The 12,759-nt window shown below is 38.8% G+C and overlaps 1 protein-coding gene across 2 annotated transcripts in view; it reads right to left on the reverse strand.

Moving 5' to 3' along the window:
* Positions 1-12,759, reverse strand: part of ITGA2 (integrin subunit alpha 2) — a 147,001-nt gene that overhangs the window by 47,742 nt on the left and 86,500 nt on the right. For both annotated transcript variants that reach the window (XM_020996873.2, XM_020996863.2), the window contains exons 14-16: positions 9,737-9,940; positions 9,099-9,235; positions 6,132-6,271 (exon numbers count right to left, since the gene is read on the reverse strand). In XM_020996873.2, coding sequence (XP_020852532.1) covers positions 6,132-6,271; positions 9,099-9,235; positions 9,737-9,940 — 481 coding nt within the window. The remainder of the gene's footprint in view (positions 1-6,131; positions 6,272-9,098; positions 9,236-9,736; positions 9,941-12,759) is intronic.

Genomic DNA, 12,759 nt, shown 5'->3' on the forward strand with positions numbered 1-12,759 from the left:
TGTCTCACAAGGCAAGATGGCAAAGATGCAAAGTATAATAAGAAAAGGGAGTGGCATCTAGTCAGAATAAAACCTTCCCAAGTTGAAGTGAATGAAACATGTTAATGAAATGACCTCTCAGGCTCTGATCTCTCACTCGGACCAGCTAGGCTACCATTTTTCCTCTCTCTCTCTCTCTCTCTGCCACGTCTCAGATTGTTTCACATATCATATAAAAATGATTATTGGTCAGTATACCTACACCTCATACTTTTTAGAGTGCATTCATAACAGAGGAGGTATAATATGGTAAAAAGAAATATTAGCTATTTAGTCAATAAATAGTGTCTGAGTCCTGGTTCTGCCAATTATAAGTTAGATGAACTAATCTAGCAAGTTACTTTGTTAAGCTTCAGTTTCCTCATCTGCAAAATGAGGATAAGACAAGACTCCTCAAACAGGTTCACTGCAATGATTAAACGAGTTCATGTACGTAAAAGGTTTTGAAACCAGAAAGTGCTAAATAAGCCTGTCGTCATGTTATTAGATGCTTACAACAATGTAATGTAAAGGGTATATTGGCAGAGAAGGAATTATTTTATATGAATAGCACATTCTGTTCACATGCTGTTCAAATAATTTTAAAATAAAAATAGGATCAGGTAAAAAACAAAGAGGCAAATACAGGCAGAGAAGCAGTTGCCACCAACTCCTCTTTCCCAGGTTGGCTTGTTCAGTCCCTTTATTGAACTTCGATTCCCTTTCCACACCTATTCTCAGTATAATTAGAAAAAGTTAACCATAATTTAAAAATTAAAGCATCCTTAACCCTGATCTGGGGAAGTCAGGTGGTACAGTGGATAAAGTGCCAGGAAGACTCATCTTGAATTCAAATCTGGTCTCAGTCACTCCCTAGCTGTGTGACCCTGGGCAAATCACTTAACCCTGTTTGCCTTAGTTTCCTCATCTATAAAATGAGCTGGAGAAGGAAATGGTAAACCACTCTAGTATCTTTGCCAAGAAAGCTCCAAATGAGGTCACAGTGTTGGATACAACTGAAAAAACAAACCCTGATCTAGGACAGGGAAGATGAAAGAGGATATTAGGGGATTAAGAACTGATATAAACCGGCTAGTTTCTTTGAAAAGTAAAACTATAGTAGTTAATTAAGACCTTCTGTCATTTTTGTGTCCAAAATGTAGAGAAAAACTCTGGCCATGTCTCCATGGAAAATATATGTTATTAATAGCACTATTTACTCCTTCCAAGATTCTCATCTCTTTTATTTTAGTACTTTCTGTACTTTTGAATCCAAGTGTGCTAAACTACTGAAAACAGTAGTTCTTCAAGGACACCCGATAGCCTTGTCAATGTTGTCTACAGTCTCATAGGAGAGGTGGTCATTTTTCATTTTTTGTTATGTTTAGTTCTGTTTTGTTTTTTAGCTTAAACAACAAGGTCGCATAGGAATATATATCTAGGACCAGAAAGGACCTCAGAGGCATCTAGGCCATTTTTTTTGTTTTATAGGTAAAGAAACTGCAGCCTTGGAATTTTAAGTGATTTGTCCAAGTTATGATAGACATCCGATGACAGAAATAATAGCAACAATTAGTCATTTCAGTGGTTTGAAAATGAGACTCCCATCTTACGCAAATGAACCTTGTGAACCACAGAGTATTGCAAATTAATATGGTATAAAATAATGCAGCTAATTAACAACTGATCATCACTGACCTGTCTGTGCCCAGACAATGGCCTGAGAGGTAAAAGGGACAGATACCAAATAAGAACAACTCGGGAAACCTCGAAAGAAAGATGGTGAATGGAGAAGAACCTTAATGGCAGAAAGTTAGTTTGGAGTACATTTAGGGCAAGAGGGATGAATTCCATTTGAAAAGGAGAAGATATATGAGATGAGATGTTTCCAGGGCAGCACTCTGACCAGACAGTGAGCCATTGTTTGCCAATGAATATATTTTTCCACTGAATCATTTAAGCAGACTGATCTATTAAGAATCATAAGGCAATGATTTTGGAACTGAGCTACCTCTATGATTCTTGTGCATTATAAAGGCAAGTCTGTGAAATGTACTAAAAGTTGGGATGATCTTTGAAAAAAACTAAAGAAAAGAATTCTAGACAGATGAGACAAGTTAAAAAATAGGGAAAGCACACAGTTATGAGGTTAGTGCCTGGCTTTGGAGTTCTAACTTCTAACTTAGGTAAGATGTCAACATATAGAGAGCAGTTTCTTTCTTTATAAGAATACATTCTGCCTCTACCTAAATGATTTTCCTAAAATACATACATACACACATACACATATACACATATATACATACATGTATGTATGTGTGTATGTATATATACATGTATATACATACATATATGTATGTATGTATATGTGTGTGTGTGTGTGTGTGTGTGTGTGTGTGTATATATCTATATATATATATATCTATATAGACTATGGCCTCTGATATTCAACGAATTTCAACGGCTCCCTAAAATCCTCTGTTTTGTATTTAAATTTCTTCACACCCAGGTCCCATCCTGCCTCTCCAGCTGTACTACACATTACTCCCCTCTGCACACACTATGATATTGTCAGTCTAGTCTTCTTACTGTTCCAAGTACATAACATAAGATTTCTTATCTCCCAACCTTTGTACTACCTGTCCCCCATGCACGGAATTCACTACATTCTTACCTCCCTCTACCTCTTGAAACCTCTGATTTCCTTCAAGACTCAGTACAAGTGCCATCCTTACATGAAGCCTTTCTTTATAATTTCACTTATTAGCCTCTCCCCACAGCTTGCAAAATGATCTTGTATCTGGTTTGTGTAGACCTGCACTACATGGTGCAGAAGACAGAGTGCTGGGCCTGAAATCAGGAAGAAATGAGTTCAAATCTGGTCTCAGATGCTTACTAGCTGCATAATCCTGGGCAAATCACTTAACCCTGTTTGCCTCAGTTTCCTCATCTGTAAAATAAGCTGGAGAAGGAAATGGCAAACCACTTCAGTATCTTTTCCAAGAAAACCCCAAATGGGGTCATGAAGAGTCAGACATGACTGAAACAATTGAACAACAACATATTCTATATCTCAGATTAAAATTGCCTCGTGCTCCCATTGAAAGTACAATTTCTGGCACAAAGAAGACACTTAAAAATAATTGATCGACTGAGTGACCAAAAGTACTTTAGAATATTATAACTTAGTAAGAAAGGGGAGTAAACTAGTCCCACAAACAGAATGGTCCTGTACCTAGCGTACTACACAGAATAAAGCATTTTACAAATACTATCAGCAGCATTAAAACTGATTGAAAAGTCATTTAACAAATTTGTCACACCCTTTGTCACATAGCAGGAGTTAGTAAATAAAAACCAAGACTCAATTCCAACCTTTTACTATGTAATACTAATAGAATAAGGCAGTCTTGTAAATAATAAAATCATTTCAAGCATTCTAATCAACTTGTCTGTCCAATTCACCACCTACTTGAAGCAACTTCTATCTTTTCTGAAAGGGTCAGAAATGAGTGTGTGTGTGTGTGTGTGTGTGTGTGTGTGTGTGTGCGTGCACACGCGCACATGAGTTTGCACATGTGCACGTGTGTTTCTATGGTCCAACAAGTGTGGGCAGGCAGTATAGCAGTTCAAGTGAGGACAGGTCTCCCTAATACCAGCCTTGCTTCCCCACAGCAAATAAATGATTCTCATTCCTGCCTTTACAGAAATTATTTTCCCCACATAGAATCAATCAATTAATAATGTTTAAGTATACACACTATGTGTCCCACTCTGTAGCAGATATAGGAGTCACAAACAGATGGCCCTAGCCATCACAGAGATTAAGAATTTTGTTGAGAACACAAGCCTACCTCACATGAAACAGGAGGAAACCAAATGCCACAGAATATTAGTAAAGTGCCAACTGAATGGTATAGCCTACAAATGCTACAGAAATTCAGGGAAAAGGAAAATCAATGAAGGCTAAAGTTATGGGTGAAGTTTTTACAAAGACTGTGAGGCTTAAGATGGGCCACATTGTAGGACCACAAGATTTTAGAGCAGAAAGGGACGTTAAGAATCAATCAATGAATAAGCATTTAAGTGCTTACCAAGTGCCAGGCTCTACACTAGAAACTGGGGATACAAAAATAAAAGAGTAATATTCCCTGCCCTCAGGGAGTTTATCTTCTATCAGAGTAAGCAACACGTTCAAATACAGGTTCAAATGTGAAATCGATACAATGTGATTTTGAGGACAGGGGGCTAGCAGCTTGGGTGGATTAGCAGCTTCACGCAGAAAGTGGTGCTTGAGCTGAGACTTCTAAATCCAACCCCTTCGTTGTGCAGATGGGAAAACTGTGGTCCCAATAAAGGGAAATGATATGACCTTGGAGGTCGCATAAGTAGTCAGTGACAGAACTGAAGCTCAAACTCAGCTCTGCTGACACTTAATCCAATGTTCTTTGAATTGCATCATGATTCCTCTCCTTGAAGCACTGGGAGGGCTAGGGTCAGTAGAAGAAGGGTGAACACCCGCACTGGAATGTGGCTGGGATGCATGCCTTCTACTGCCCTGTCAACACAAGTTTTGTGCATGACAGCATGTTAAACTACTCTAGCTGGGCTAGGGATCTCTCCCTTTTCTGTATTCTTATAGCCTTTTTAATCTATACAAAGCAATTTAGCACAATTTTATTCCATTCTGGTCTAGAACTGTGATTTCTTTTGACTCTGGTAATTCTCAGTCAGGAGACTCCCTCTACTTATACAGACCGATACCTGTTCTTCAAGTCTTGTTAGTTGTCTGGACATGATAAAATAATGGGGGGAAATTTAATAATGCAGATTAAGCTTAAAAGCATGCCATGCTATTTTCAGAAAGCTGGTTGTTAAACATTTCCCAGCATATCTCCAAATAGTAGGTACATAGCAGAGGAAAGATTTAAACCAGGCCACTCTTGCATGTACTATGTTATACTGCCTCTCTATATATTGATACGCATTTAGAGAATCCACCCCAAAAGTGCATGCGAAGCATTTGTGCCCAGCCTGTGGTGCAGCATTCCAAGCTCTCATTGGTCTGATCAGCCTGTTGGACACTCTGAAACTTGACTCTGGCATAGTTATGTCACTTTGGTCCTCTTTGAGAACGAAGGACAACAACCAACCATATATTAACTTTATACACCGAAATTTATTCTAATTGTTTCATCTGTATTAGTTCAAGGAGGGGAGTACTAAGTTTTATAATTCTCTTTTTTCCTTCCCTCCCCTAGCACCTGTTATTACTAGGAACTCAACATTCATCTACCCCTTCAGACATTAAGTATCAACTAAATGCAAGACAGAGAGAACGTGTCAGAGTGGACAAAATGCTGGGCTTGGAATCAGGAAGACCTGGATTCAAATGCTTTCTCTTCACCTCCCACTAACTGTATGATCCTAGACAAGTCACACAACCTCTACGTGCCTCAGGCAACTCCCTAGGATTTAGTAAATAAATCATAGACAGGTTGCTATCTATTGGGTAGGAATTCAGCTCATCTATCTATGATGTATGTGTTAGGCACAATGCTAAATGCTGAGAGTAGTAGAAAGATTAATAGAAACTGTCCCTTCTCTCAAGGAGCTTTAAATGAGTCCCAGCTCAGTTAGAAACTTGTCTCTTTGAGGGCAGGTAAGATTTCATTTTTGTCATTCTATCCCCAGCACAATCTAATACCGGACACACATAAGGATCTTAATACATTTTTAGTGATTGATTTATTGATTAGCTGAAGCCCCAGCTGCCCTGTCCAGGTCTAATGTTTCGGGGGAAAGTTGTATGTTTAGTCTAACTACAGCACCTGTAACCAGGGACAACTTCGTGATGTGATGGCGTCTGTGGAGAGAATGACAACTTTCACCTCAAAGGCATCCATTACCTCATTGAACTTGGGGAAAGCTGGTCCCAAGCTGCCCTTGTCTAACTAGCCTCTATTTTGCAGGCACTACAAAAGTGTTGGAAAGATGAATGCACCAGCACCCAGGTCTTTTTCTTTTGGTCTTTAATCCAAAAATGTTACTGAATTATTGTTAATAGATTTTTGCAAATGTATTTTGAAAAAGATCTTTTGGAGTCTGCTTACCCACTTGACTGTTTTGTGTGGTAGGTCTGAATTTTGCACTGAAGCACAATCTGAGGGTTATTTCAGCATTCTTGTTTAACAAATTGATCTTTTCAGGGGTAAATGAAGCTTCTATGGAGACATCAGCAATACTCTGTGACCTGAAATATATAAACAAACCTAGATTGATGTTATTACTGACAGAGCAGAAAGAACACCAGACTTGGGGTCAGAGACAACCTAGGTTCAAGCTCTGGAACTGTCACTCATAAGCCAGGTGCCTTGGGCAAGTCACTACTTCTGTGAGCCTCAGTTTCTTCATTAACAAAATGGGCATGCATAGTGACAATGATAAGAGAGACTGGCACCTGGCACCCCCAAGCTCTTTGTAATCTGCCATAACATACCCTACCTTTTCATTTGCAATACATGGCACAAGAAACCTACTGCCACAGATTAGGTGGCATGAGTGTTGTGCGTGCATCTGTGCATTTAAATCAGACAATCCCACGTACCAACCAAAGTGACTGCTCTTTGGCTGGCACCATAAAGTACTATGGCACTACTATAAAGTAATGCCATCTCCTCCTAACAATTTAATTACCCAAATGATAGTCCCTTTCAATCTATAACCTGGGGAGTCACCACACATATTCTCACTATATTGTCAGAGGACAAAAAATTTTAGGAGTTTCTATTTTTGAATGAATGGCTGTCAATGAAGCATCATGGTATGGGGACAGGGAGTTTGGGTTAGAGTAGAGAGGAATCCTATAAAAACATTGGCCTTGGAATAAGGAGACCAGAGTTGAAGTCCCAGCTCTGCCTCTTACTAGCTGTGGGACAGTGGGCAACTCTTTCACCTCTGGGCTGCACCTCAATTTCTACATCTGTAAAATTGAAGTGTCAGGCTCTCAACTCAAATATTCTATGATCAAGGGCCAGTTTGTGAGTCATGCAAGAAAGGCAGACACAACTCATTTTTTATTTAAAAAAATGTTATCACTCAGTTTAATCCTAGGCATGAGAATTAGGTAAGAAAAACTCTCGGCTGTTTACAAAAGTCAAAGCCAACCATGAAGGCTAAATGCTGACCACTGGCAACATCCAAAAGGATGAACCTCAGGCACTGAAAGCGATTCCAAAGAGGATCTCAGAAATATTCTTGAGCAATGAGATAAGTTCTTAGCATTTGCTTGACTGTAAAGGCACTGGTGTGTTTGTTTAAAAATAAAACAAAACACTGATTTTTATATACCTGTAATCTTTTAAAAGAAATGTGATACCTTTTCAGCAATGTAGCCCACCAAACTGTCTCTATTTTAAAAGTCACTAAATGTTATCCAAGAATAATTTCCATAAAAAGATGAATTTGATACCTTAATTTTCAAAACCCATTTAATTCTCTCAAACCTGAAGTAAAATAGCATTAGTAATGTCAAGCACTGAGACTAATGTTATATACGGCACCAGTGGCATAACATTTTCCAGCATTTAAGCTTCTTGGGCCCAAGTCATCATTTACAATGTATTTTTCAACTGTGACAAATAGAAAGACTGAGCCAGATTCTCCTCAGGACTTTGTTTCTTCCAGTTCTCTGCTTCAATCTGACTTCATTTATTCCCTCACTCTCCTTATAGGGACAATCTAGTCCAGTGTGTATTTCTGGCTTCTGAATCATATGGCCCTTGAATTCCTCCTATTGTTCTCCAGTCCCACAACTGCTGCAGAGGCCAGTTTCAAGGTCAAGCCAAATGAAATAAAGGTCATTTGTACATAAAAACTGAAAACAAGAATACCCCCATCATTCCACTGGAAGTTAAAATCTGCTCATACTACTCAGATTTTCCATATTCTCAATGTAAAACCTCTTATTGCATGGTACAATGGAAAGAGTACTGGATTTGCATTCAAATCCTGGCCCTGCCAAGTACCAGCTCTGTGACCTTGGGTAAAGCTCATCACTGAAGGCTCAGTTTCTTTATCTGTAAAATGAAGATAAATAACAGTGCTGGCACTACTGACCTCACATGGCTATTTATAATAATAAAAATAGCTAGTATTTATAAAGCACATTTAGTTTGGGAAAAGTGCTTTACAAATGTTATTCCATTTGATCCTCACAACATCCCTGTAAGGTAAGTGCTATTATTATTATTATTATTATCATTTTAGAAATAAGGAAACTGAGGCTGAGAGGTTGTTACTAGGTCACAAAGCCAGTAAAGGCCAGGCAGGATTTGAACTCTATCTTCTTGACTCTAGTCATATACCTGTACTGTCCCCTTTGCCACCAGAGGCTTCATAAAGTCATATACTGCTGTATGATGGTGAGCCATTATAGTTAATAAGGAAACTTGCATTCAGTGAGCTGGAAGATAAGGAAACATTCAGAGGTAACTTGGACTAATGTTGAAAACCAAGCTCTATTTAATAGTTCAGTTTTAACACTTGTGATTTAATGTACACTTAGCTCTTCAATGCAGAGGACTCACACTTCTCAAGCCTATTTTTACTCACCAAGAAATAACAAAATGCAAGCTCTGATGTTGTCTTATCTTGCATAAACTTCTGAAACCAAAATTCTACCACAACATCCCTTACTATAATTAAGCTGTCCCTAAGCATTTATTAAGACAGAGACTAAACCTTTGTTTTCACTGGTGTAGGGGTCGCCCAGTAAGGTAACTCCCTTTACCAAGGTGGGTCGGCACCTTCTCTGCAATTTACAGCCTTACAGAGAACCAAGAGGATTAATAATTTGCTCAGGGTCACACAGTATGTATCAGAGGTTGTATTTGAATCCAGGCAGTTCTGAGGCCAGTCCTCTATATATTATTTTAGAGACACAAAGACAAAAATAAAACAGTACCCACCCTCAAGAAGTTTATATTTTATCTGCTTGTTAAAAATATTTTCACCTGGGGAAAAGAGAAAAAGGGAAAAGTCCCTGGTCCATTGGCAGCTAAAAACTTTCACTGACTCACCAGAGCTGAACCACTTTTCCAAAGGCACCAATGGATATGTCAGTGATTGAATCTCCATTCAGATCTTCATAGCCATCTACTGCTCTCCCAAAATACTGGAGCTGATTCCTAAAGGCAGGATCTGACCCTAATATTTTCTGGAAATGAGCATATTTGATAATTAGAAGATGATATTTGTAAAGTGCTTTGCAAACCTTAAAGCACTATAAAATGCTAGCTATTATTATATTTCTATTCTGTGGAAACCAGCTGCTACTATCACTGAGAAGAGATAGGTTCCATCCTTCCTACGTCTTGACAGAGAAAAGTGATAGGCACAAGATACAGAATAAGACATACAGTTTTGGACAGTGCCAATGTGAGCATTTGTTTTGCTTGATTGTTCATGTTCATTACAAGGGCTATACTTTGTTTCATTTTTTCCATATAGGAAGTGGGTGTGTAGGAAGACAGAGGAGATAATGAAAGAAAGAAAAAGAAGAAAGAGAGGAAGAAAGGAAGGAAGAAAGGAGGGAGGAAGGGAAGGAAGGAAAGGAGAAGAAAGGAAACAACTAGCTTTCTACTCAAGAATCAATGTGCGTGTCAACATTAACTCATAAATTTAAAATATACAGGGATGTCATCATGGAAAGATTTACCTGAGAGTATTTTGTTCGTATGGTCCCCTGATGCCCATTGTAAATGTAAACAGCTCCAGAGTTCTCATTTTCAAGGGGTGAGCCCACTACAACATCATTGAAACCATCCAAATTAATGTCTGATAGAGCGGCAATCGCTGAGCCAAACCGGGCATTCTCCAAACCTGGAGGGCCTTCAAGGAATCGATGCTGATTCAAAATTCCCTTTTGGGAAGAGGAAAGGATAATTGATTAAAATAAATCATGCTTGCCATGTGTTAGGAATCTATCTGTGACAACTTTCAAACCAAGTTCCAACACATAAAATTTTAAAACATCATTAAAATTTTGGTGGCAAAAAATATACTCTGAGTAGCAGAATTTCCTTCAAGTAAAGATACAACTCAATTATATGCTCATAGACTAAACCTTGTTTTCTTTATTTTAGCCTATTAGACTTAGCATTGAACTTTTACAGCTACTAGGAAGTTATTACATGTCCTTTAAAAACATCAAGTTGAGGACAACTGTTGTCTAGCTTTTTCAGCAAATTTAACATTATGCATCTTCCATAGGGCACAGACTCTTTGGCAGCCCCTCTATAGTACCCTGCCTTGGGGTATTGAGTCAGTAGGCAACAGGAACTTGTGTTCACTTTTATTCCTTGAATTATATTTGTTGCTATTTAGTCATTTTCAGTCATGTCCAATAACTTCATTTGATTTTTTTCTCAGCAAAGATACTAGAGTGGTTTGTCATTTCCTTTTCATTTTACAGATGAGGAAACTGAGGCAAACAGGGTTAAGTGACTTGTTCAGGGTCATACAGTCAGTAAGTATCTGAGGCTAGATTTGAACTTAGGAAGATTAGTCTTCTCCCTGATTCCAAGCCCAGTGCTCTATCCACTGTGTCACACAGCTGCCCACTGAACTGTCTTACTTTGTAATAAAACTTAAATGCAGTTAAGTGTTCTGACTTATAGAACTGGGAAATAACAAGTCAGGCAGGTTAAGGTATTGACCATGTGAGTTAATTTTTTCCCATCTTCAACAGACCAGACAGAGGACATTTCTGAAAAAATACAGCCATCTCTCCAGCATTGTTTCTTTTTGGATTACAGAATAACCCTGCCCAAAATCTCCTATAAGGCAAGAATTTTAAGATTTTACAGATTCTTTGTTTTTGGGGCTGCTTGTGGGTTTTGAAGAATTTGCTATGATCCAGTGGTGTTCAAAAAGTTCCTTTGGTGACAGCCATTGGGAAAGATTATGCTTCAAAATCTTAAAAATGAGATCCTTAGCCTCTTCTGCTATCAATTCAGAGAATTTATATCTGAAGTGTTTGTGGCTCTAAGAAGAGTCAGGAAGACCTGTCATTTCTCACCTCAGACACATATCTGGCTATGTCACCATGGTCAAGTTATCTAAGCTCTCAGTGCTCTGGCTAACTCTGCAAATCTGGAAGCTGCAGAGAAGGTGATGACCTGAATTGGTAGAGATGGTTTGCTCATCTGGAAATTCCCTAGACCAATGAAACCACATGTGTAGTCCTTATCCTCATTACTAATAGATTACATAATTAGAGTTGGTGAGGAGCCTACTAGGTTGCATAGTGGATAGAGCTCTGGGCTTGGAATCAGGAAGACCTAATTTTAAACTTGGCCCCAGACACTTACTAGCTATGTGACCCTGGACAAGTCACTTAACCCTATTTGCCTCATCTGTCAAATGAGCTGGAGAAGGAAATGACTAACCACTCCAATACTTCTGCCAAGAAAACCCCAAATGGGGTCATGAAGAATCAGATGTGATGAGATGAGTGAACAACAAAAGAGTTGGTGAAGAAAAAAAAAAGTCTTTCTTTGCCCTCCTTTCAATTTTACAACCATGGAGTTCCAGGACAATCTTTTTCTGTCCTGAATTACAGCTTCTGTTAATTTCAAGACTAAACATTTCAAACTCAAAGCTAATTAAATACCTCCCATGTGCAAAGCACTGTACTAGGAACTGGGATACAGAGACAAAATCAGAGTATCTACTTACATTCAAGGATCTAATGTTCTACTGGAGGATCTGATATATGTGTATAAGGATGGGGGCCAATTCAGTCAAATCAATTACCCACCCCTCTTAAGGTAAAGATAATATATTACTTCCTGACAACTTTGTCAGGAAATTACAATTAATCAATCAGTGATGTGTACTAGGTGAAAACAGAGGCCAGGCACTTCTATTGAATCCGTCAATCAAAGGCATGACAATTGTAATGCAATAGGATGTCTGCTCAGATTGACTGAGGAACTTACTCATGCCTTACAGGGCTTGTATAAAGAAACAGTTTGTTAGTTTAAATCTAGTTTTTTAGTGATTAAAAATCATGAGAGAGCAGTTCCAGCCAAGTTCCTAAAAAGGAATCACTTGGGGAGGGGGAAGGGGAGAAAAGCATTGGCCATGGCTTTCTCCTTCCCCTACCTCAACCACAGGAAGACTGTGTGAACTTCACAGGGGCAGAGGATTTGGGATTTCCATTTAATCTCTTGGTCCTCAGGGCATCTCCAGAACAAGCTAGTGCATGGTCTGCCTCAGGATCTAAGATTATATTAGACACATCAAGGACAGGCAGCTTGAAGCCCACTAGAAAAGTTTCACTGTACCTAAGGGGCCATCCTGAGGAATCTGGATAAAAGGACTTTGAGGAGTACTGAGTTTTGTCACATGTGCTCTCTAAGCCTGAGTTCACTTTTCCCTGGACTTTGTATATGCTGTTTTGAGAGTGTCACAGACTTTTGGGGCTATGTTTTATACCAAGTCTTCTTATTATATACTACTTAATAAACACATTTTTGCTGTTTAGTCATTTTTCAGTCATGTCCGACTCTTTGTGACCCCTTTTTGGGGTTTTCTTGTGAAAGATACTGGAGTGGTTTACCATTTCCTTCTCCAGCTCATTTTACAGATGAGCAAACAGGGTTAAGGGACTTGTACAGGGTCACACAGCTAGTATGTGTCTGAGGCCAGATTTGAACTTGGGAAGATGAGTTCTTG

Source organism: Phascolarctos cinereus, unplaced genomic scaffold (assembly GCF_003287225.1).
Source record: "Phascolarctos cinereus isolate Bilbo 61053 unplaced genomic scaffold, phaCin_HiC Scaffold_4;HRSCAF=312, whole genome shotgun sequence".
Taxonomy (NCBI): Eukaryota; Metazoa; Chordata; class Mammalia; order Diprotodontia; family Phascolarctidae; genus Phascolarctos; species Phascolarctos cinereus.